Here is a 27,109-nt window from a genome sequence, read left to right on the forward strand (position 1 = left end):
CGGTGCTGGAGTGGAAGGCAGCATTGGGCACCCCGGGCGGGTGAGTCACCTGCTGCTCTTTGACGGCCGCCCAGGAGCCGCCCACCAACAGAGAAAAGGAAGCTGCCCCCGCGGGGCCAAGGACTGAATGTGGCGCCGCCAGGTGGAGGAGGCGGTGGCGGCCTGGGCCCGGGCATCAAGGCTGTGGCGGCAGCGCTCAACTGGCTGCACGTGACCAAGATCCTTCCTTTCAAATCAAGGGGGTAATGTTGGCATATATAAATTTTTTATGGGGTAAAAGGTACAAAAGTTCCCTGACCCCTGGTTTAACCTGTTGGCCACAATTTCACTGGAAGAAATAGGGAGTTGTGGCCATGAAGCCATCAAATTAAAGTATAACTTATCAAGTATAGATTTTGGAAGATGAGTAGGAGAAACAAAACTGGGGGGAAGTGGAGCGCCTAGTTTCAGTTAATATGTTTAATGATTCACCAGAGGAAATAACTGAACCTTATATAGGAAAATAAATGTTTCTGTAAAAACTTTCTTTTGAAACAAGCACTTTCCCTAATTAAACTGTATTGCAACTTCTATTGTAAGCATATAGGAAATTGTTTCTTAAACTGAAATGGATTGGATTATTCCTGCTTCGATATTGTTCCTGTTTGGCCTTATGATGATGTTGGTTTTGAAAACTTGGAATTTCTGGAAGAACAGCTCTCAGCTTCTTCCCCCAGGACCCTGGCCATTACCTCTTGTTGGAAATCTTCTCATAATGGATCAGAAAAGACCTTACAGGACCATGTTGAAGGTAACATTTTTAATGGCAGGAAAATATATTGATATTTCATCCTCCACTGTAGGTAACAAGGTGCATAATGCATACCACACATGGCTTTGTTGAAGCTTTTTAAACTTGCAGTTACTCTGTTTCTGTGAGGCAGATCAGCAGCAGTAAAGGAAGTGGGGAATAGGTAACCAACAAGCTAAAGGAGAAGGAACAGAATAGGCTACTGGATGAGAAGTAGTGCCTAGAGAGAAAGTCTGCCAGAAAAGGACCCCTGCATGTCTGCTAGAGGGGTACATGTTTGTCTACTTTTATTGTGCCACTCCACTGATTTTAAAGATGGAAAAGGTTTCTTTTGTTCTGTTCCAAAAGGAAGGGCCTGAATAAAGAGATTCAAGCTAAAAAGAAAAGGAGATTTCAAGTAACTAGACTAGAGATGTGCGCTTTGTATTCGTATCCAGGGGATATTGCCAGGACACCTGTACTGGAGCACCTTGTATTCAACTCCCCCCCCCCCAATACGAACATGAAAAGCACATCTCTAAACCAGACTGCTTATTTGCAGGAGATCTCCTCTCACATTGCTGAGAAATGGCAGAGCAAAGCACTGGCTGCAGAGGAGAGAGACATGCTGATTCCTGTTGGGTCTAACCCTAACCCTAAGGCCAACCTCACATACCTCAGAATGATTGCAAGGTGGTTGTCCTTGAGCTAATACCTAACCACCTAAAAGTGGTGGCTCAGTTTAGGGTGCAAGTGCCCAGGAGGTGCCAGTGACTATGTAGGGAGTCTGTAACTCACTAGCACGGTGGTAGCAAGAAAGAAAGGAGCCTCCCAGGTATGTTGCAGTTGCCGCCAGTGATCCTCTAACAAGAGTTGTCCTCCTTGACTAGGGGTGAAGCAGTCCCCAAGCTTGAGAACATTAAAATAGTGACTAAAGAAGAACTGTACCTTAAATAGTTTTACACTTAAGAAAAATGTATAGAAAATGTATAATGCAAACATCAATAAATAAAGGCAATAAATATAGTTCTTTCATGGTTAAAATGAGGAATCAAACCAGGAGAGCATCTAATTTTCAGAAGGCCACAAAATGATTCACTTTACAAGTTGTTTGTTTGGTATTAATCCTTCAAATTTAGGTTTCAGCAACACAGGGATTCATCCCACATTTCTAGGTTTTCTAGTTAGAGAGTACTCAGAAGTGATTTAATATTTTCTTCATCTGGAGCTGCTCTGGGACTGTGCAGTTTCCCCAAGACCACACAGGCTGGCTTTTCTGGACTGCTCAGAGGGGACTGAACTGCCAGTCTGTGGCTCCATAGTTGGATACCTAACACAGTGAGCTACCCAGCCAGTAGTTTAAGTATCTGGCTGCAGAGCTGGAGGTTGGGTGCTCAATTCCCCACAGACCATCCTGGAAGAAAAGCCAACCTTGGTAGTCAAGAGCAAGCGTCTCAGTTCCAGAGCACCCTCAGAAGAAGGGAAAATCCTGGAAGGGTTTGACATAAGGCAGAATTGACTTGATGGCTTGCATGATTGCAACATTTTCATTCAGTCACAGCATGTAGAATTGCTAGGTTTTTAACATAGTACTAGTTTAATTCTTTTCAAATATTTGTATACTTGCTGTTTTAGCTTTAAATGCTAAAACAGCGCTGTGGGCTAAGACCAGCAGTCGTAAGTTCGAATCCACGTGACGGAATGAGCGCCCGTCGCCTGTCCCAGCTCCCGCCAACCTAGCGGTTCGAAAGCATGCAAATGCGAGTAGATAAATAGGTACCACCTCGGTGGGAAGGTAAACAGCGTTCCGTGTCTAAATCACACTGGCCATGTGACCACGGAAGATTGTCTTCGGACAAACGCTGGCTCTATGGCTTGAAGAGCGGGATGAGCGTCGCCCCCTAGATTCGGACACGACTGGACAAAAATTGTCAAGGGGAACCTTTACCTTTTTTACCTTAGCAATGTAAGCCACCTTGGATCCTTTTGGAGAAAAAAGGTGGCATAGAAATATTTTAAATAAATAAATAAAATAAATAGGATGAAGCCAAAGCAGCTGGCTGGCTGTCCCTTTAGGACAGACCTGGGCAAAGTGGGGCCCGAGGGCCATATACAGCCTGCGAGCCGCTCCTGACCAGCCCACAGATAGTTTTGAACATCAAATCCATTTATAGCTTTTTTTCTAAAGTTGATCAGTTGCTTATCTTTAACATACTGCACAAAAATCTCTTTAGTATTTGTGAAGATTAACAAGTTTAAAATAAAAACAATCATAACATCACTGTTTCATTTTATTTTTAAGTAAAGTTGGTTCAGCCCCTCAACACAGGTCAGATTTTTCATCTGCCCCCCCTATAGAAATTAATTACCTACCCCTGCTTTAGGACGTCACTTAACAAATCTTTGTGAACTGAAAGCTTTTTTTCTGCTTGCCTATGGAGGGCAAGGAAGAAGAAGTTTTGCATTTCTCAGCAGTGCTTTGAAAGGGCTTTCAAAACGTTCTCTAGTGTTTGTCTGCAACAATTAAAAAGACATGTAAAATGTCCCCTTCCTTCCCCTGCAATGATGAGTGGCAAGGAAGATTTCTCTTTGTCAAGATAGTTAAGCTGCTTTCAATTCCATGCTTTGCCTAAGGCACTTAAGGATTTTTAGAAAAGGTAAAGTTTCCTTTTAAAGAGGAAGAAGTCTTGATTATGCTAAACAATATCGCTTGAGGTACTGTGTGTTGATGCAATGACTGGCCCAAATGACATACCACACCTCAAGGCCACCCTGTTTATCATGACCTCCTAAACCAATCCAGACTGGGAAAACTCAGCCATCTAGTTGCATCCTAAGATGTATTAACAGCTAGAGCTGCTACCATCAATATGAAGAACTGGATACTTTAAGGTAGAGATGGTGGGCTAAATCCAGTTGGTAAAAACCTGTACATGTCAGGCACTTCTACAGTGTTATTTTCTCTCTTGTTCGCTCCTTTTTGTAAACCCAGGAGCATAAGCATTCATGTGCTTTATTTCACCATTGCTCAAACTATTTGGTGCATGACAAAAGTCCTGTTGGAGAGAACAAAAGGCTTGGATGATTGCATTAAGTAAATAGGACTCTGGCGAGTGACTCTTATTTCCAATAATAGGCTTGTCAGTTCTAATTTCATGGCTGTGAAATTTATATTATTTAATATTGGTATCATTGTCATTGTCTGTATATTCATTTAAACAGAATAAAAGTAAAATCTCAGAAAACGTTCTTATTTTTAAAAAATCCAGAAATAGAAAGGTTACTTACCTGTAACCATGGTTCTTAGAGTGGACCTTTGTGAATTCACACATATGGGTTTAGTCTGCGCCTGTGCTGACGTTCTCGGAGCATTCCAGAGCTAAAAGTAACAATTTTATGGGATGATCCCCCATGAGGCACATGCTCCTCCCACCCAAGATTCCCCTCAGTTCCTGCAATTTGTCTGCTGGGCACGAGAGTTATACAACAATAAGATACCCGTGACGGACAGAGGGGAGGATGGGCGGGTAGTGTGAATTCACAGAGGTCCACTCGAAGAACCATGGTTACAGGTAAGTAACCTTTCTTTCCTCTTCATGGCCTCTGTGAATACACACATATGGGTGACTGGCAAGCTTACTTATTGGCAGGTGGGACGTCACAGTAGGAAGGATGGCAACACATTTCTGCCAAATCCAGTGGTATTGCGTGTACCTACATGTAGCCAGTAGTGCTCTGCAAAGGTAGATGGCATGGATCATATTGGTGCACGGTAGATGTCGATGCAGCCAAGGTAGACAGCACTCTGTGGAGCGAGGCTAAAGCTGATTAGACGATGACTCGTCTGACCGCTGGCAAACCATAGATACAGTATGGACCATCAATCTAGAGATTGATAGGACAAAACTGGACTTTCGAAATGAAAAGAATGAAAGCATAAAAAGAGCCTGTCATCTGTTTAGAAGCTCTAGCAGTGTCCAGACAAAATGCTGGTGAGCGTCTTACATAATTATTCTGGAGCATGTGCTCTAGAGGAGATGATGGTGATCTAGGGTTGGTGTGCGGCAGTCACACACAGAGGCGCTTCCCATGTCAGGAGGAATCACTGACAGTCAGGGAAGGTGACCGGGGCAACAGGAGGCCCTTCTTCTCCTAGGGACAGGGCGACAGAGCCCTAACTCCTGCGGGGTCAAAACAGTTGTATGAACGAGCCCCTTGAAACAATCATCCATCGATGATTCACCAGTCTCTCTCATGGTTGCTCATAGAGAGGCTGTGGTGAGACATGCCTCCTTTTCACTATCCTCTCCTCATGAGATCGAGATAGAGACTCGATCTCCAACTCAGGAACGTCAAATGCCTGCCCTCATGTAGGGCTAAAAAGGGCCACGGCCGGACTGGACGGTAGCGCAGTCACTGAATGGCCAGTTGGAGGAGAGAGGCTGTCAGGCGATCCCGGAGTCTGTGCAGGTAGAGCTGGCACATCGTCTCCTCAGAGGCAAATTCGCTAGCCTCCGTCGAGGATTCCTCTCTTGATGTAGACTTAGATTTTAAGGATTCCTTGGCATTGTCAGGTCCCCTACTGGATCGGGGGGAAGCTATGTGAGAGGAAACCGGGAGTGTCACCCGCTCTATTTTTCAGGTGACTAGACAGTTGAAGTAGCCGAAAAAGCGAGGTAAAGGCTGCACCTATCTGGGTAAGATGTAGCTTACTCAGGCAGAAAATCATTAATGTGCCCGAGAGTCAAAATGAGGAGGCCGAAAAAGGCGGGAAAGAAGTAAACAGTTGAAGTGTGTGTGTGTGGGGGGTAAGCCAAATAGCTGGCAAGTGAAAAGAAAACAACTCACGGGGAAATTTTGGGTGGGAGGAGCATGTGCATCATGGGGGATCATCCCATAAAATTGTTACTTTTAGCTCTGGAATGCTCCGAGAACGTCAGCGCAGGCGCAGACTAAACCCATATATGTGTATTCACAGAGGCCACTGTAGCATTCAGCCCTGCCCTCACCTGTCCGTCACAGCTGGGCAGTGGAACATCAGCCAATGAGGGGATGGAAGGTGGTGCAGAAGGGGGAGGAGCTGGAATATATAAAGGGGTGTATGATGTAAGGGGGAGATTAGTTGAGAGAGAGAGAGATTTTGTGAGAGTTAGTGATGAGTGTGTCTATGGGCCTGTGAGCCAAACAGTCAGTGAGGGAAGAGTCTGTGTGTGTCAGTGAGTGAGAGACCTTGATTAACATCTTGTGATTTACTTACTTTAGTTTGTTAAACCAATAAACAATTTTTTGTTTTGAAACAACACTTGTCTTTTTTTAAAATATTGGATAAAATTGGTGGCAGCAACTGAAGAAGAAGAGTGAGCACTCCTGGAGGCCTGAGTTGGTAGAGGCTTCAGCATGCCCGCTACAGCCACGAAGAGGAACTAAAACTTATTGCAATCTTATACATATCTTAAAGTCAGCCCTAATTATTCAGGGATAATTCCTACTCAGTGAAATTTGGAAACATTATTTTAAAACAAATAACAGAGTTCAATACACAATATAATCCAGCACTATCATGCAAAATCTCAGCCTCCCCAATTTCTCCCCAAACAGAAATGTAGCAGAAACAATATTAGTCTTGGAACTGAGGAAGAGTCTTGAAATCTAAGTTTCTGATGGCCAGAAGCATGTTTCTGACTTTTCCTTCCCTTGAATTCCAGTTGTCCAAACAGTATGGTTCCGTCTTCAGCCTCCAAATGGGACTCCAGAAGATGGTGGTCCTGACCGGGTATGAAACGGTAAAAGAGGCTCTGGTCAACCAAGCCGATGCATTTGCGGAGAGGCCCTTCATCCCAATCTTTGAAGAATTTGGAAATGGCTTTGGTGACTATCTTTTTGTTGACAACCCTCTCATTCTCCCAAAAGCTGAGAATCTAAGTTCCACTAAGAAATCATGAAATAGAGTGATGGGGTTTCAATAGATGGGGAAGGGAAGGAAGCCACAAAAAAGGGACACATTCCCACCATTGGAAAGCCTGGGGGATTTGGCAAAGTGAGAAGCAGGGCAAAGATTGTAGTAGTGAGATCTGAGGATTACCCTGGATATAAGGAAGAGAGATCCAGTATAGGCTATGCACTGCAGATAAAAGAAAGAAGAGTGTTCAGTTTAACAGGGCGTCACAAAGGATGTAATGGAGGCCATGTAAATTGTTGGAATGAACAAACCAACTAAGTGAGCCTTTGAGTGATAGATAAGTTTGTTCTCTCACACATTTTTTCCTATTTTCTACACTACTCAAGACAATACCTTACCTAGTTGTGCAGGTGGGTGGTGTTCATTTGGTACTAGCTAGAAACTGTGCCCTTGCTTATTCTCCTCAAGGTATCAGTTTTTCTCATGGTGAGAACTGGAAAGTGATGCGGCGGTTTGCCATAACCACATTGCGGGACTATGGAATGGGCAAGAGATCCATAGAAGACAAAATCGTTGAGGAGTGCAATGTCCTGATAAAGAAGTTTGAATCTTATGAAGGTAAGTTAATTGATATATTCTTCTGGGATCACTACTTTATACTTGCAACAGAATTATGCAATATCACTTACTCCTGGGACACAAATTCCCAGGATTTTCTCTGGAACTAATGTGCTTATGCCTCCAGTGTATTCATAAGTCCATAGAATTCCTGTGTAATGGTCTTTTGAGTATTTAGTATTTTTAGTTTGGAAAACTTAAAATATTAAGTAATGGAGCTTCAGAGTCTAATGCATGTGTATCATTCACATGAGTACACTGACACTGGCGTATTCAGGTATTGGGAAGAAAATGTACTCCTGATATATTTCCCATTTGATAGTTTAATTTTATATACAGGTAAACCTTTTGAGACGACTACAATTATGAATGCAGCTGTTGCCAATATTATTGTGTCCATTCTACTTGGCAAGCGATTTGAATATGAAGATCCCACAATTCAACGACTGCTGCAGTTAGTCAATGAAAATGTCCGGCTCCTTGGAAGCCCCATAGTCATGGTAATTGAATTACTTTTTCTTGAAACATAGTTTCAGTCAGCCTATGGAGGACAAAGTAATGTGGATGTTCCTGCTCAGTATTCACTGAAAACTGGCTTTCCATCTAATCTATGTTAGGAAACATGGATCATATTGAAATCTTGGAGAAAAAGCATATAGGGCTGTCTCCCAAGAAATTGGGGTATTGCAATTTGTCACATACGTACCACAGGTTCTGAGACTGAGACTCCTGCGCTCGGATAGTTTAGTCATCTTGGTTGTGCATTTCCATTTTCCCCAGACATATATTGCAGTAGATATGACAACACTCTTAAAGACTTTTATCTTTGTGGTGATACTTATGGCTTCTATTGACCAGACCAAGCACATGCGCTGAAATACAGCTGATGCTATTCTAGTTCATTTGATGTCCTGGTATGTGTCCTCTTCTCTATGTGAACGATGACTACAAGTTGACCCACGACAAGCAGCCAAGGTGGAATATATAAAAGTTCATGTCAGCTCAGGACAATTTATTGTGAGCATATCCCCACACATTACCATTTCTCAAGCCTGCTTTGAAAGCTAGAGACAATCTTCCCCAAGACCTCTATTATTAAAGCATCAATAAACATGAAGAAGTACATTTTAAGAGATATTGAAACCTTCTTCATTTGGCAAGATACAAGATAGTTCTTAAGCACATTCTTAAAGTTACACAAAGTGTTCAGTATTTTCCTTTAAACTTTTCTATACTTAACTAATACAGATAACACTCTGACTGTTCACTCCCTAAACTCTATCTCTGCCTCAAAACCCAAGCCTTCTCTTCAAACCTCTCTCCTCTATCTCTTCTCTATCTACTCCACACTCTGCTTCAGCCCCCCTTCTATATAGCTGGTTCCACCTCCCAACAGCTCCCTATTGGTTCATGCAAATGCACTGCTGAACATGCATGACAGGGTGACTGCTACAATGATGGATTATTCAGGTCTAGAACGTAAGGTATATAAAGTGAAAGCTCTTCAAAATATTGACATGGAACAAAATCTCTCAGAGAGAATTGGAATATGTTAATATTGCCTTTTCTTCTCTTATTTCATACTTTTAGCTGTATAACATGTTTCCTGCACTTGGCTTTCTGTTTGGTGCTCGTAAGATCATCCTTAATAACAGAGATGAGTTGCATGCCTATATAACTACCACGTTCTTAAACCACCTAGAAAATCTGGACAAAAATGACCAGAGGAGCTTCATTGATACATTTCTCATCCAGCAGCAAGAGGTAATTGACTCTTTTAACTAGATACAGAATGGGGAGTGCTTTATTTTAACTGGAAAACCTAGCAACATTTTTTTAAAAATATTGAGCGATGGCTGATAGATTAAAGAACCTCCCTCTTTAGGAGGGAATGTCTGTATTAAACTTACCTATGGAAATTCAGCTTTATTCTGTACAACGAATCACATTTCTTCTGCAGGCACGATTCTTCTTGGCTGGTGAGCACTCCACCATTTTAGGATGAGCCACTCCATTCAGACCAGGAACCACCCATCGTACTTTTTAGATTTTTTTTTGTATGTGGCTTGTAATCTAAAGTAGAGGACCTTTTAGCCAGTATTTTTATTGTTTCCATCACTGTGACTGTTGTCAAGATACTCGACTCTTGTCAAGATACTGGACTATTGAGCAACAGAGGAAATCTAGAAACAAGACATCCTTGTGCTCACCTTTTAGGAGGAGGGAACTATCAGAGTTTGAATTTTTGAATGAACTACTAAATCCTTAAAATGGTAGAAGGAAATGTAGCCGAACAAGCTGCACTTTAAAGGTTATTTCAGGACAAAAAAATTGCTCTGTGTAAGAATGCATTGAGTCTGTTAGAGAAGAAGAAAAACAAAACAGGGAAGAATGTTTTATTTTTCTTATCAGAGAAGTTTCACTTCTATAACCGTCTATGATATAGTTTTAAAATCTGTAATTATATTAAATATTTAGGTATAAATATAGCCATGATCAAAATGAAAATATTACCAAAAATTACCTTTTTATTCAGGATGCTCCCAATACAATTAGAAGAAGATCTTAAGTATTGGCAGGAATTAATTAATGGATTTTCTAATCAAGGTAAAAAATCTAGAATAAATAAAGAATATTGGTATAAGGCTCAAAAAAATGGAGGTTTAGGTATTCCTAATATAAAAAATTATTACACAGCGAATCAGTTAAGATTTATTGGAGATATTATATGTAACAAAGGAAACTTAATTTGGTGGAATACAGAATCCTCAGAAATAAATAGGAATACTGAAAAATATTTGTTTAATGTAGTAAAAAGAAATACAATAAATCAGCTGAATAACACTTTTTAAAGAAATATGTTAAATGTGTGGAATAGATATAAAAGAAGTTATGTCCCTTTACTTCACCATTAAAATTAGTGATTGAAATAGAACATTTCCCAGGAAACTTGAAGGGTTTAGTTGATTTGTTTAAGGATTAAAAAGTTGCCAGATTGAAGGATTGGATGATTAAAATGAGATTGAAGGATCAGATTATAGGTAAACTTCAAACTAATAGATTATCATGGTCTAATTATATCCAATTAGTTGGACAAATGAATGGCTGAAAATTGATCGCAAATGTTGTTCTGATTATCTGGTTAACACTGGTATTTAATACTTTCAGGGATAAAAATTCAGCCATGATGGAGCAGCAGAGACTCAAGACTATTAGCACATTTTGGTAGTTTGAGTCTGTGGTAGTCCATCTTAGCTGAACATAGTGGAACAAAAGTAGGACACTTAAAACTTTGCTAGTGCTCTGAGACCTTGTTCAAATGCCAAAGTTTTGACCTTGACTTTATAGATGTCTTCCCAGCCCTTAGATATTTACTGTATTATCTGCCCACGCATATTTCTCATTTCATTTCATTTCTGTCTTCTGTTTTAGGAGAAGAAAAAGACAAAGAAGAATGATGGATATTTCCACAAGGAAAATCTAAAATATGTTATAGGGAATTTATTTGCTGCCGGCATGGAGACCACTTCTACCACTCTGCGCTGGGGCCTCTTGCTAATGATGAAGTATCCTGAAATCCAGAGTGAGCATTTTTCATTTAGTTGTCTCTGTTATTCTAGGACACCTTTTATTAGTTGTATATAGCAATAATAATCATGTTGGAAATGGGAGGTGCTTCAACGCTGGAGACATTCAAGAGAAAATTGAACAACCATTTGACAGATCTGCTTTGATTTGGATTCCTGCACTCGGCAGGGGGTTGGATGTGATGACCTAACAAGCCCCTTCCAACTCAGTTATTTCATGATTCTATGATCCTATGTGCCATCAAGACAATTCTGTCTTATGGTGACCCTTATCTGGGTCTTCTAGGTAGAGAGTACTCACGAGTGGTGCACCATTCCCTTCTTCTGGGGGCATCCTTGGATTATGTAGCTTGCCCAAGGCCACACAGGCTGGTTTTTCTGGGATGCACAGTGGGAAACTGAACACCAAATCTCTGGCTTTCCAGCTAGATATTTAACTCACTGTGCTTCAAGCAAGCTTAGTTCTACATAGCTTTTAAGAAACTGAAAGAACCAAAAGAGAATGTTAGGTCACATTTCTACATTACCGGGATAAAAAAGGCCAGATAATGCTGCTAGTGCTATGGGATGTATTAGCGCTGGTGGATGTGGATGGACCTGTGCAAAGTGTTTGCACATCTGGAGACTGCCCGTATTCAGAAAAATTCATTTATGGTTGTTTTTCACAAGTCACCATTATTGTGAGTTGGTATCCTTTCTCAAATGATAAAGCCTTGGCTATTTTGGCTGTGTCCAGCAATGTGAGAGGACATTCCAGACATAGAAAATGAAGTGAGGTGAATACTAATATCTCATTCCCCCTCTCTCTTTTTAAAAAATGTACATAAATAATGAAACTCATCAAACTCAGAATACTGGAACACCTCAGCTGAGCTGTCTGCCACTCTTGTTTGTTTGTTCAGTCGTTTAGTCGTGTCCAACTCTTCGTGACCCCATGGACCAGAGCACGCCAGGCCCTCCTATCCTCCACCGCCTCCCGCAGCTGTGTCAATTTCATGTTGGTTGCTCCGCAGACACTGTCCAGCCATCTCATCCTCAGTTGTCCCCTTCTCCTCTTGCCTTCACACTTTCCCAACATCAAAGTCTTTTCCAAGGAGTCTTCTCTTCTCATGAGATGGCCAAAGTACTGGAGCCTCAGTTTCAGGATCTGTCCTTCCAATGAGCACTCGGGGTTGATTTCCTTTAGAATTGATAGGTTTGTTCTCTTTGCAGTCCAGGGAACTCTCAAGAGCCTCCTCCAGCACCACAATTCAAAGGCATCAATTCTTTGGCGGTCTGCTTTCTTTATGGTCCAGCTCTCACTTCCATACAACACTACAGGAGAAACCATAGCTTTGACTATTCGGACTTTTGTTGGCAAGGTGATGTCTCTGCTTTTTAAGATGCTGTCAAGGTTTGTCATTGCTTTCCTCCCAAGAAGCAGGCGTCTTTTAATTTCGGGGCTGCTGTCTCCATCTGCAGTGATCATGGAGCCCACGAAAGTAAAATCTGTCACTGCCTCCATATCTTCCCCTTCTATTTCCCAGGAGGTGATGGGACCAGTGGCCATGATCTTAGTTTTTTTGATGTTGAGTTTCAGACCGTATTTTGCGCTCTCGTCTTTCACCCTCATTACAAGGTACTTTAGTTCCTCCTCATTTTCCGCCATCAGAGTGGTATCATCTGCATATCGGAGGTTGTTGATATTTCTTCCTGCAATCTTAATTCCAGCTTGGGATTCCTCCAGTCCAGCCTTCCGCATGATGTATTCTGCATATAAGTTAAATAAGCAGGGTGACAGTATACAGCCTTGTCGTACTCCTTTCCCTATTTTGAACCAATCAGTTGTTCCATATCCAGTTCTAACTGTTGCTTCCTGTCCCACATATAGGTATCTCAGGAGATGGATAAGGTGGTCAGGCACGCCCATTTCTTTTAGGACTTGCCATAGTTTGCTGTGGTCCACACAGTCAAAGGCTTTTGCATAGTCAATGAAGCAGAAGTAGATATTTTTCTGGAACTCTCTGGCTTTCTCCATAATCCAGCGCATGTTGGCAATTTGGTCTCGAGTTCCTCTGCCCCTTTGGAATCCCGCTTGTACTTCTGGGAGTTCTCGGTCCACATACTGCTGAAGCCTACCTTGGAGGATTTTGAACATAACCTTGCTGGCGTGTGAGATGAGTGCAATTGTCCGGTAGTTGGAGCATTCTTTGGCACTGCCCTTCTTTGGTATTGGGATGTAGACTGATCTTTTCCAGTCCTCTGGCCACTGTGGAGTTTTCCAAACTTGTTGGCATATTGAATGTAGCACCTTAACAGCATCATCCTTTAAGATTTTAAATAGTTCAACTGGAATGCCATCACTTCCACTGGCCTTGTTGTTAGCCAGGCTTTCTAAGGCCCACTTGACCTCACTCTCCAGGATATCTGGCTCTAGGTCAGCAACTATATTGTCTGGGTTGTCCGGGATATCCAAAACTTTCTGATATAATTCCTCTGTGTATTCTTGCCACCTCTTCTTGATGTCTTCTGCTTCTGTGAGGTCCCTTCCATTTTTGTCTTTTATCATGTCCATCTTTGCACAAAATTTTCCTCTAATATCTCCAATTTTCCTGAACAGATCTCTGGTTTTTCCTTTTCTGTTTTTTCCTCTATTTCTTTGCATTGTTCATTTAAGAAGGCCCTCTTGTCTCTCCTTGCTATTCTTTGGAAGTCTGCATTCAATTTTCTGTAACTTTCCCTATCTCCCCTGCATTTTGTTTCCCTTCTCTTTTCTGCTATTTGTAAGGCCTCGTTGGACAGCCACTTTGCTTTCTTGCATTTCCTTTTCTTTGGGATGGTTTTTGTTGCTGCCTCCTGGACAATGTTACGAGCCTCTATCCAAAGTTCTTCAGGCACTCTGTCCACCAAATCTAGTTCCTTAAATCTGTTCTTCACTTCTACTGTGTATTCGTAAGGGATTTGGTTTAGATTATACCTGAGTGGCCCAGTGGTTTTTCCTACTCTCTTCAGTTTAAGCTTGAATTTTGCTATGAGAAGCTGATGATCAGAGCTGCAGTCAGCTCCAGGTCTTGTTTTTGCTGACTGTATAGAGCTTCTCCATCTTTGGCTGCAGAGAATATAATCAATCTGATTTCGATGTTGCCCATCTGGTGATTTCCATGTGTAGAGTCGCCTCTTGTGTTGTTGGAAAAGGGTGTTTGTGATGACCAGCTTGTTCTCTTGACAAAACTCTATTAGCCTTTGCCCTGCTTCGTTTTGAACTCCAAGGCCAAACTTTCCTGTTGCTCCTTTTATCTCTTGACTCCCTACCTTAGCATTCCAGTCCCCCAGAATGAGAACATCCTTCTTTGGTGTCAGTTCTAGAAGGTGTTGTAAATCTTCATAAAATTGTTCAATTTCAGTCTCCTCAGCAATGGAGGTTGGTGCATAAACTTGGATTATTGTGATGTTGAAAGGTCTGCCTGGGATACGTATTGACATCATTCTATCATTTTTGAGATTATATCCCATTACGGCTTTTCCCACTCTTTTGTTGACTATGAGAGCTACTCCATTCCTTCTACGGGATTCTTGCCCACACTAGTAGACATGATAATCATCTGAGTTGAAATCACCCATCCATTTTAGTTCACTGATGCCCAGAATGTCGATGTTTATTCTTGCCATCTCCTGTTTGACCACCTCCAGCTTCCCAAGGTTCATAGATCTTACATTCCAGGTTTCTATGCAGTATTTTTCTTTCCAGCATCGGACTTTCCTTTCAGGCACGTCCACAGCTGAGCGTCCTTTCGGCTTTGGCCCATCCACTTCATCAGCTCTGGAGCTACTTGTACTTGTCCTCCGCTCTTCCTCAGTAGCATGTTGGACGCCTTTTGACCTGAGGATCCCATCTTCCAGCGTCATATCTTTTAGCCTTTTGTTTCTGATCATGGGGCATTCTTGGCAAAGATACTGGAGTGGAATTGCCGGTTCCTACCCCAGGTGGATTGCATTTAGTCAGAACTCTCCACTATGACCTGTCCGTCTTGGGTGGCCCTGCACGGCATAGCCCATAGCTTCTCTGCCACTCAGTGAAAACCAAAGGTGTTTAGATTATATTTGGGGGCTACAGCTCCTCAGATTTCTCCAGACACTGCCCAGGGAATTCTAGGAGCTGTAGTCTGAAACACAAATCTCCACATCTCTAGGGTAAACTGATATACTAAATTCCTTTGGAGAAGAGAAATGAAGACTTTCCCATCCCTTTTTCAGTTATATTTCAGGTGCAGGGGGGAGGAGATAAAAGCTTGTGCAAGCAGGTTGTGGTGGAAGCAGACATTTCTTATTTTGTCCAGTTCTCCTTCACCACTTCATTCAAGAGCTACACTTTGCCCACAGCTGCTCTAGTGGATCAAATACCTTCTGTTCAATTATTGAACTTTTTCTTTTTGAAATGTTTATTTTCATTACCCAGCAAGGAGCTCAGCTGCTGTAGGAACTTAGCTTTGGCTGGCTTTATTATATTTTAATACAAAGCAAAAGACAGAAGCTGTGCAATTGATCACCTCACACACAAACTTCACTGTAGGAATCTCACCACCAGAGGGGAGCTGCAATGCAAAGGGTCAGAACCCATTTACCACTACTTAAAAATATTTGGAGGTAATAGTGATGTGAATGACAGGACTGAATAGAGGAAGTGGAGCAGGATTTGAAACTGTGGGCAAATTAACTGACTTAGCTGACTACATCTATGGTGACTATATTGAGACTTCTGTGTGGGAAACACATGTTTCAGCATTTAGTCTTTACACATACTGATGCAGATCCAAAAGCATACAATTGCTCTTGATAGCAAGGATTCTTTTGTTCCCCCAGAAAAAGTCCAAGCAGAGATTGATGACATTGTTGGAACTGCTCAGCCCAGGACTGAACACCGAATAAGAATGCCATACACAGATGCTGTTGTCCATGAAGTTCAAAGGTTTGCCGATATCCTCCCAACCAATTTGTCACATGCAACTACTACAGATGTTACTCTCAAAGGCTACTTCATTCCAAAGGTGATTAGCTTGATGTAGCTGCAGTCACAGCTCATCCGACTAAGACGGAGGTTCTGAGGGTGGGCGACCCCGTGGTTGGCAGCTTAGGTGACTCTCTCACATTTGGGGGGGGGGTGACCCTGGCCGCGAAGAGTGGGGTCCGCAGTATGGGCATACATCTGGAGCCAGCACTCACCATGGAAACGCAGGTGGCGTCAGTAGTCCGCACCGCCTTTTTCCAACTCTGGCGGATCGCCCGGCTGCGGCCCTATCTCAAGATTAGACCACTATAATGCCCTTTACGTGGGGATGCCTTTGAGGCTGATGCGGAAACTTCAGGTGGTGCAGAATGCGGCAGCCAGACTCCTCACTGGAGTGAGAAAATACCAACATATTTCTCCAACTCTGGCAGCATTGCATTGCCCATTTGTTTCCACGTCGACTTCAAAGTCTTAATGCTTACTTACAAGGCCCTAAACAGTTTAGGACCTCAATATTTGGCGGAACGCCTGCTCCCACCAAGGTCTACCTGGATCACCCGCGCGAGTCAGGAGGTGAGGCTGGGGAGCCTGATGCTGAGAGAGGCCCGGAAGGAAAAGACACGAAACCGGGCCTTCTCGGCAGTTGTTCCTCACCTCTGGAACAGCCTCCCTTCAGAGATTCATGCGGCCCCTACGCTGGGAATCTTTAAAACCCAATTAAAAACATGGTTGTACATCCAGGCCTTCCCTCCAGTCAATACCTGATTTCTTTTCTATTCCTTCTTATTTTATTCTCACTCTATTTTATTGTAACTGTATCAAATGATTATGTAATGTTCTTGTGTTTTATTGTTTTATCCTGTACTTGAAGCCACCTAGAGTGGTCGAGTAGACCATATAGGCGGGGTATAAATCAAATAAATAAATAAGAAATTCCTGGCAATATTCAACAGAATGACAGTCTAAGCAACATGCTCGTCAGAAGTTGGTGAACATCAGCTCCATACTGTAAAGCATGTCTAAATGTTAATTGGGTTGTACATTCCTTTAAAAAACAGCCTCTTCCTTTCCAGGGAACTCAGATCATTCCATTGCTGACCTCTGTGCTCCGTGATGAATCGCAGTGGGAGAAGCCACATGAGTTCTATCCTGAGCATTTTCTCGACTCTTCAGGAAAGTTTGTCAAAAGAGATGCATTCATGCCTTTCTCTGCAGGTACAGAGTTGTGCAGATATGGAGTGGGCTTCTGATATGCTCTGTAGTACAGTGCTAAATCCATTCCATTTATAGAACTCTGTGGTGGGTTAAAATGAGATTTTATTACATTTTCAAAGTTTCTGTTAATACTTTATTACCATTAACTATTATTTTATTGGTATACTTTCATCTGTGTCCACATGCTTCATTTTGTCACTGCTATGTTTATGGTAGGTTGCCAGGAATAATACCTGAAATCCTTTTGAGAAGTTACACAAAAGATATAACTTTCAGAGTGGAGTGGCTATAATCCTCAGGAAAAATTTAAAATTTGAAGTGATAGACCAATTAAGAGATCCTGAGGGAAGATATATTCTAGTGAAAGGAAATCTAGAAAATAAATTGCTGACTTTAGGTTCTTATTATGGCCCTAATATAGAGCAAGCAATATTTATGCAAAAATTATTGAGGGAGGTACAAAAATTTGCCAGGGGTGATATTATTTTGGGAGGGGACACAAACTGCATTTTAAGTCAAAAGTTAGATACAGCATAAAAAAAAGAAAGGCATCAAATGACGGAATTAAAATTGGAAAACTGCATTGTTGTGGGACACTCTAAAAGTAGTGTTCCGAGGAAAGTTCATTATGGAAAGCTCTAGATTAAAGAAAGAAATTGATTGCAAGAAAAGTGGAAAATAGAATTAAAAATCTAATAGAGCAACATAAAAAATCCAGATCAAACAAGATATATAATGAACTAACAAGAGCCAGAACAGAATTAGAGGCACTAGATACAAGTGTGGCGGAAAGCCATCACATCACCTCACTCCAGACTGTCCATCATGTAAGCTAAAAAGGCAGGAGCCTATGAAAGGGCAGGAGGGGTGGAGTCAAAGAGACAGTTGAAAAGTTAGAATGACAGTTAGAGAGTTAGAGAGGGAAGGAGATAGATAGGGATCTGAAGAGGGAGAGTTAGGAGATTGAATTGAGAAGGTTAATACAGTGGTGCCTCACTTTACGATTGCCCTGTTTAACGACAAAATCTCATTACAATGAACTTTTTGCGATCGCTTTTGCAATAGCAAAATGATGTTTCCTATGGGGAAATTTCGCTTTGTGATGATCGGTTCCCTGCTTCGGGAACCGATTCTTCGCAAAATGATGATTTTCCAACAGCTGATTGATGGTTTCAAAATGGCTGTCAGGTAAACAAAATGGCCCCCCGCTGTTTTCTGGGACAGATTCCTCACATTACAGGCACCGAAAATGGCCACCCTATGGAGGATCTTCGCTAGATGGTGAGTTTCAAGCCCTTTGGAACGCATTAAATGGGTTTTAATGTGTTTCTATGGTTTTTTCCCTTTGCGCATTACAACGTTTTCGTTCTACAGCTATTTTGCTGGAATGAATTAATGTCATAATGCGAGGCACCAATGTACATAGATTGGACAGTTGGAGTGATAGACAGAATAGGGAAAGAGTTATAAGGAATAGAGAATAGATTATTAGTAAAAGTATATAGTTGTTGTGAATAAAAATACATTCAAACCAATGCATCATAACCAAATCCTACTTAATGAATGATCCTGAACATCTATGATTTCCAATTGTGGTTTACCTAACAATAGAAGAACATCTAAAATTTACTTCTGTGATTCTCAAACTTAAAAGTTCAATAAACCTGTTATACTTGGCAGCACATGTGTCTGAAATATGTATTTAGTATTGTGTGAATAATACTTGATGGCAGCGTGTAAAGAGCAAATGCATCCAAAGGGTGAACCTATGTTTAAGGAATAAACAGGGGACACTGGGTGGATGCGACAACAAGTAAGACCCAAGCAGCTATGAACTATCTAAAGAGAAATTATTCTGTACATGGGAGTAAGAATTCTAAGTTGCTATCATACGCAATGAAAAAGAAAGCAATAAAGCAAAAGCGTGCTGCTTATATACCGCCCCATAGTGCTTCAAGCACTCTCCGGGCGGTTTACAATTTTAATTATACAGGCTACACATTGCCCCCCCAGCGAGCTGGGTCCTCATTTTACTGACCTCAGAAGGATAGAAGGGTGAGTCAACCTTGAGCCGGCTACCTGGGATTTGAACCCCAGGTCGTGAGCACAGTTTTAGCTGCAGTACAGCGATGTAACCAATTGTCTCTGTGAAAACAAAGGAAGAAACAATAGTAACTTCACAACAAGAAATAGTAAGAGCATTTATGGAGTATTATAAAAATTGTATGAAACAGAATTAACACCAGATACAAACATTAAGAAATTTCTAAATACATTATAGGAAATCATAAAAAGCTACTTAATTCTCCAGTAACAATAATGGAAATAAAATCAGTTATTTAAGAAAATTAAAAGGGTAAATTACCAGGTAGTGATGGGTTTACAACAGAATTTTATAAAATTTGGGAAGAGGACATCATAGGGCATTTGTTAAAATTGTTTACTGGAAGGTGAAGAAATACCAAAATCATGGAGAACAGCTCGGATAATGACTATATTAAAACCGGAAACTCCTCTCATGATATAGACCAATAACATTACAAAACCAAGACCAAAAGATTTTTTTTCTTTGTTATTGGCACAGAGAATGAATAGTTTTATTACTAAATACATTCAAACAGATAAATATGGGTTTATGCCAGGAAGGCAGATGCTGGATGCCATACATAGAGTTCTGAATGTCATAAATATAGCAAATAAAGAACAAATTAGCAGTACTCTTGTTAGATGCGCTTAAGGCCTTTGATTGTGTAGAATAATGTTATATGTTTGAATTATTAGAAAAAATGAATATGGGCGAGAAATTTATTAATGTCTTAAAAATTATATATGGGGCGGAGGCTAAAGTGTTCATGAGTAGAATAGAATCAGACAAATTTATTCTGTTTAGACTAATGAGACAAGGTGACCCCTTATCCCCAATTATATTTGCAATAGCAATAGAACCACTTGCTGCACAAATAAGAGAAAATTAAAATATTAAAGGCTTGGTGTTTAAAAATAGAAAACATAAAATAAACTATGCAGATGACACGCTTCTGTTTCTGGAGAACCCAATAAAAAGCATAGAAACAGTAAAACAAATTTTACAAGAACATTGTTATTATACGGGCCTAAAAATTAATTATCAAAAATCCAAATTGTTATGTATAAATATCTCTATATCAGAACAAAAAGAAATTAAAAAGAAGTCAAATCTGGACTTACATTATTCATGTTTCAAATACAGTGGTGCCTTGCATAGCGACGTTAATTCTCCATACAGCGGCCATTTTTGCTGCCCGGTAAGCGAGGAATCCGTCCCTAAACACAGCGGGCAGCCATTTTTTTACCTGGTGGCCATTTTGGACTTAATCGCTATGGGGTTTCATCGCTAAACGGAGCGCCCGTTAAGCAAGGCACCATTGTATTTGGGAATTTGGATAAGAAAAAGTATAAACCAATTAATATATAGAAATTACAAAAATGTTCAAATCAGTAAAAGAAAAAATCAGAAGTTGGACTAAATTGAATATATCAATGTTAGGAAGAATAGTATTAGTTAAAGCACATATATTACCCAAAATTTTATTTTTATTTCACCACAACCTGAAATTTAAAAAATAAAATTATGGCAGAAAAAACTAGAAAGGTTTATTGGCAGAAAAGGGAAAAAATTAAGGTCCATAAACAGTGTCAAATATGGTCAAAGCATAAAGGGAGGGCTAGGGATACCACAATTACTAAAGTATTATGAAACCTTTCAAATTACTCAAGTAATAACATTTATACGGACAGATGAAATCCCAGATTGGGTTGAAATGGAAAGAGATGAGGATATTGGTGTAGATAAATTGGAAAAGAATTGGAATTTATAGAATAAGAGACCTATTTGATGCAGGGAAACCAATAACATTTAGACAGTTAGAGGACAAAACAAAGGAAATAAAAACTAAACTACAATTATTACAGGTAAGAAATTTAGCACCTCAATTATACCAAAGTTTTGGACCTATGAGAACGCTCACAGAACTAGAACAATATAGTACAGAAAAAGATGGAAATAAAAGGAAAGGAATAACTTCAGTAATATATAAACATTTAGTTGAGAAAGCATTTCCCAGGGGTATGGGATCTAAAATAACATGGGAAACTAATTTGAATATCAGTATATCAGAGAAATAATGGATGGAAATATGGACTACATATCCATATAAATCAATATCAGTCAAAGTAGAAAAAATGGTTTTGAAGGTAGTCCACAGATGGTATTGGTACCCCACAGAATTACACAAAATTAATGGAGAGATCTCAGATGAGTACTGGAGAAAGTGTGAAAGTAAAGGCACACTAGAACACATGTGGATCTCTTGCCCCAAAGTGGAAGCATATTGGTGGGAAATAATTAAATGGATAGAAACATTGTTGAATCAAAAAATAATTTAAAATGAAGCTTTATTATTATTTTCAATATTTAAGGATGGAAATGAAGAATTATTCAATAAAGACCTAATTGCACATCTTATTGGTGCAGCAAGAGTGGAAATTGCACAAAACTGGAGAAATGCTCAATATCTTTCACAAAAATTTGAGAACAGAATCTGGCAAATGGTCCTGATGGAAAAGCTGACCAATCAAATTAAAATATATAGAGGAGAAATAAAACAGGATACATTTATGAAAACCTGGCAACTGTTATTAACATATGGAATTAGCTCTAGAAAAGAAGAATGTGATGTGGGAAGTAATTTGGGTTGCTGGCATGTAATATTTTTTAAAAGAATTAGTTAATTATGTTAAAATATGAACTAGTGGATGTATAAAGACAATCTGCTGAAAGAATATGATAGTGTTGTACTACAATTCGAACTTGCATTGTCATACTATGGATGTTATTACATTTTAAAAATTAAAGAAAAAAAGACAATCTGCACAACACAGTGCTATCCATAACGCTTCATTCAAAATCTACAAACAAACCCTGCAAATATTATTGTCAGCAGAACTATTCTTGGAAAGCAAAGGCAGTTTTTTTTTAAAAAAAATGAAACATTGTATACAATGTCAAAATATTAGTAACCTCTGTTATCTTGTTCTCTGGGCATTCTTACAGGGCGCAGGATATGTGCAGGTGAGACCTTGGCCAAAATGGAGCTCTTTCTGTTCTTTACAAGCCTCCTGCAGAGATTTACCTTCCAGCCACCTCCTGGAACTTCTAAAGAAGACCTGGATCTCACCCGAGCAGTTGGGTTGACAACACCTCCCATGCCCTTCCACATCTGTGCTCTGCCACACTGAGATGTCTCAAGATCACAGAATGCTTCACCTGTATGTTGAGCATTGTTAAGTATTCTTGCCTCTGAAGTTAATCTGATGTGGCAGCCCCTTGACTAAATTTTATTGACCCATGTTTAATCACATATCTTAAGTTTCCCTTGTGCTACTATTACTGTTTTAAATAAACAAAAGGAAAAGGTTGGGGGGAAGCTTGATGGAATTGACCCATGCTTTTATATGACTGGCATGCGGTTTTGTTGAATTTCATAAAGCTCATAGTGATACATCTCTTAGTTTAAAAAAGGGAACTTGGTTCATGTGCCATTGCTGCAGGATCAGAATCAAGGGTCTGTTTATGTTTAAGCATCACAACCTTTTATCTACATAGTGTAATTCTTGCTTCTGTTTCTTGATCACATCAAGCATCGACGGATCCATTTGCTTCTGGATCATAGTAATGTTTGACACAATACTGACTACATAAAATTTGTATATGCCGAATATACCGGTAATAAACCTGTTTGCTGTACTGACTGATGCGTTAGATAAATAAATGTCAGATTCTTCCTTCTCAATTGCAACATATGTGTGTTGGTAACATGCTCTGAATAGAGAGCTTGGAACAGCGTCTAATGTGGCTGAGAAGGCCAATTCGACAGTGACAACCCCTTCCACACTGAAGACAAATAAAATCTGTATTGTTGTATACTTACTGTATTATACCACCATTTTGGGATGAGGCAGACCTGGGGCCATGTCTTGTAATTTTAGTTCTTTTGTGTGTGGCTTGTATCCTAAAGTAAAAGACCTTCTAGCCAGTGCTTGTTATGGGGTCTTTCCCAGCCCTTAGATATTTACTTCAAAAATGTGCCCATGCATGTTTCTCACTTCATTTCTTTTAAGCCGTTTTTCTTTCTTCCAGGAGAAGAATAACTATGGTGGCTAAATTCCATAAGGCCAATCTAATATATGTTGTGGAGAATTTATTTGCTGCCAGCACGGAGACCACTTCTACCACTCTGCTCTAGGGATTCTTTCTAATGATGAAGTACCTTCAAATTCAGAGAGAACATTTTTCATGTCATTGTCTCCTATTATTCTGATATGCCTTGAAATTATTTCTACATAGATTTTAGAAAGCTGAAAGAACTGAAAGCTAATGTTAGGGCACATTTCTATGTTACCAGAATAAGGCAGGGCAGGAAAAACTGTTGGTGCCAAGGGATGTGTTAGCACTGGTGGGTGTTGATGGATGTGCACAAATTGCTTTCAGACCTGAAGATTGCACACGTATTCAGGAAACCTCATTTGTGGCAGTGTGGCATTCGTCCTTGTTGCCCCTGTTTATTTGGCCCTCACAAAGGCTCACACCCTTTTCTCTTCTAGCTGCCACCAGGTATTATCCTCCTAATACCGATTATGTATATTATACATGTGTGCTGCCAAAACTAAGGTTTATTGAACGTAGGAATCAGAGGTTTGAGTAACAAATATTCATTTATTGTCAAGTAAATCATAAAGGTAAATCACGTATTAACTGTATCAGGTATCACCAAGGATTTGATTATCTATGGCGTTGCAAGTACTTTTATTCCGAACTACTACATACTTTTAATCAATATCTATTTTATAGTACCTATAATTTCATTCCTGCTTCTTCAATATATTTTAACCTTCTCAATTCACTCTCTTAACTGTCAGCTCAGTTCAATAACCCTCTTCTTCTCTCTCCTAAACCCTAACTGCCATTTCACATGCCCCATTGTCTCTCTAACTGTCTAACTGTCTCTCACTGTCAAAAACTGTCATCACCAGTCTTTTCTTCTCCTCTCTCCGCCTCTGGCTCTGCCTTCTGCTCTCTCTATTGGCTCTCCCGTCAAGGTTCCTCTGTGACGGGCAGGTGATGTCAGGGCTATCCGCTACAGGTAGTTTCTACAAGTCACTTACTGTGGGCAGGTATCCTTTTCTCTGCATTGAATGAGTCAACACTTCATTGATCACCCAAGGAAACTGCCTGTACTAGACAAAATCTCTCCTCCCAGCTCAAGGGCCTATCCAAGGAGCACCAAATCTTGCAAACTTGGGTTTGACTTTAGGAAAATGAGGAATTTAAAGGACATTTTAGTTCACACCGACATCTTTACTAATATTAGGACTCAGGGAAGTACCTTACCAGCAGGACATTTCAAATGTAGGCGGTATAATGTATGTTGTCAGTGTACTGAGGGATTTCATTTGAGTAACCCAGGTGTTGATTTTGTGTTTAGATCTAAGTCATTTTCAACATGTTCAACATCCAATGTAGTAAAACATATATGTGGGGAGCACGACAAGGCCAGTCAAAGTCAGGATACAAGAACACCAATCAGGAATTAGGAATCAAGTGATGGATGCACCACTAGTGAGTTATTTTGTAGAAAGGGTTCACAAAGAAGACAGCTTTAAATTCTTTATTCTATTTGTGTTCTAAAAAGTCAGGTGAGAAAGCAATGTCCAAATATCTCCTACAACAGTAAATGGCATGGACATTCAGGTTTAAATTTCTTAATTCTGAATTGTTTCAAAAATAATATTTAATATGCATGTTTTTTATGAGTTTGGAATGAGGAATTACTTTGAACCATATCTGTACTGTCACTTTAAAATCCTCTGCCAAAGTTGTACAACAGCTGCAATGAAGTGCTCTGAGGGTATTTGAGAGTGGGTGAAACTGCTGTCCAGTGAGCATTTTCTTTCCCTGGAAGTCCATGTTGAGGGGAACAATGAGTATGGGACGACAAGTTTGCAATGAAGGGATACTGTTTGGGATTTTCTGGAAATAAATTTGTATTTTTATGTTTTAGATCATTTACTGATAAGACTAATGTCCCAAGCTTTGATAAATTAATTGAAACCAGGTATTCATGTAAGTAGCAAGATTAGGTGGGACAATCCAAAGTTTCAGCAAAGGAACTGAAGACATTATCCAAGAAAATTCTGTTACAAAGGAAAATATGGGACAAAGTCTTGATTGGTGTCTTCTAAAGATAAGAACTGGATGATACAACTGTGACACTATCAAGCAAGATCTCTTGGCTTCCTGGTGGATTTGAGTGTTTGCACTGAGCGTACTCTGTATTGACTGAACTTTTGTCAATATTTAAAGTGATATAACACTTTAAGACTATGTAGTTACGGTGAATAATTCCTATTTAGTTGGTGTGCACAGGTTTTGCTTTGGTTTCCTGACACCCAGACATGAACATCAGCCTGAAAAAGGTTATGCAAATAGGATGGGGGGGGGGGAATGACTTTCATGCAAGTTCATGCTCCATTTTCTTGCATTTTTCCTGAACGGCACCTTTCCCTTGGTTCATTCATCAATCCAAACAGAGACTACAGCCAAGAAATCAAAAGATTTGGACTTGGAGGTGTCATGATCATGAGTATGTAATTTAAAGCCTGTAATTTGAATGGTTTATGTAGTAATGAGAAATGTAAAATGGAATCAAAATGGTTCTGTGTAAGGCTGATTTGAATGCTGGGAATGTTTTCTGAACAACTGTGAGAAGATTTCTCTGGCCAGCAGAGCAAGGGCGAAGATAAGGGGACTAGACACCACATTCCATCTTAATTGGGATCAAGATTAGAGAAAGAAAAACAACACCTGTGTTCTCATGAGAACGAAGGATGAACAGAGAGACAATGACCCTAAATCACAATTGGTCAACACTTTGAAGGATGAAGAAGAAAGGTGTGGCTTAGATAGTAGAAAATGGAGATTTTGCCATGTGGAATGTTCTTTAAAGAGAGGTTTTGGATCCTTTTTACCTTTTTCTTTAGGCTAGGATGAAAGGGGGGGATGTAGTGATGAGAGAAAGAAAGGGGGCTTATGCCTTTTGCCTTCCCTGAAGAAAACTTTTTAGAATTTTAGCTATTTTTTACTTAGCTGGAACTTGTTGTTCATTAACTGCAATAATCTTTGGAAATGTAACCTATGCTTTGCTTATGCATCAAACTGAATATCTATAAAGACTTTATTTTTCAATATTTTTTTTTTAAAATCCTTAAGAATGACCTTTTGAACAGCAAGTCTGCTGAGCCTGCTTCCAGAGGGGCAGCAAGGCCATGATATTGCTAATATCAGAGTCCTATCTTTCTGAGCTTTAGTGAGTCTTCAGAAACCACAAGGTGCCTGTACTTGTTAAGTATAATTAAGTGCAGGAGTGAATCTTTTAGGCTAGACTTGAGGGAAAGGATCTGTGATAAACTCTAGCTGGTGCTACCAGGACTCAGCCCAGCGGAATAGGGGTACCCAGACACCTGGATGCTCTCTAGTCAATGAACAGCGCTCCCTAGAGGGAAGTTGAATTGTGAGAGGAGGGACAGTTGTAAAGAAATTAAAATAGATCCTTAAGTGTAAAGATATGTCACCAACAACCAAAATAAAGTTTATCCACACTGATTACTATGTAAAAGCCAGACAGTGAAGTAAGTAGACGGGAGGGGGAAATTCACTCATTTGAAATGTGACCAAAAAACCTCAGTACACTGAGGCTATCATACATGACATGAAGACATTTAGAGTGGAATAACATAGGATTTTGGCCGCTATTGAGAGGTGGCCAAAATCCTTCTCATGTAATGAGAAGATAGAACTTATCAAAAAAAAAGAGACAACACTGCTGAGAAAATGTGAAGCAGCAGGAAGGAAGGAAGACCTAGTATGAGATGGGCTGACTCAATAAGACCTGACCAAAGCTGTAAAGCATTTTGTAGTTGTTCGTTCATAAAGTCACCTA

The 27,109-nt window shown here is 40.2% G+C and overlaps 1 protein-coding gene across 1 annotated transcript; it reads left to right on the forward strand.

Annotated features, from left to right (window-relative positions):
* Positions 1-520: 520 nt before the first annotated feature.
* LOC110083239 (cytochrome P450 2K4) lies at positions 521-26,379 on the forward strand. Its single transcript, XM_073004266.2, has 9 exons — positions 521-790; positions 6,475-6,637; positions 7,137-7,286; positions 7,626-7,786; positions 8,877-9,050; positions 10,719-10,869; positions 15,713-15,897; positions 16,931-17,072; positions 22,165-26,379. The coding sequence occupies exons 1-9, from the start codon at positions 608-610 to the stop codon at positions 22,347-22,349; spliced, it is 1,494 nt and encodes a 497-aa protein (XP_072860367.2). The 5' UTR covers positions 521-607; the 3' UTR covers positions 22,350-26,379.
* Positions 26,380-27,109: the final 730 nt, after the last annotated feature.

This window comes from Pogona vitticeps, chromosome 1 (genome assembly GCF_051106095.1).
Source record: "Pogona vitticeps strain Pit_001003342236 chromosome 1, PviZW2.1, whole genome shotgun sequence".
NCBI lineage: Eukaryota > Metazoa > Chordata > Lepidosauria > Squamata > Agamidae > Pogona > Pogona vitticeps.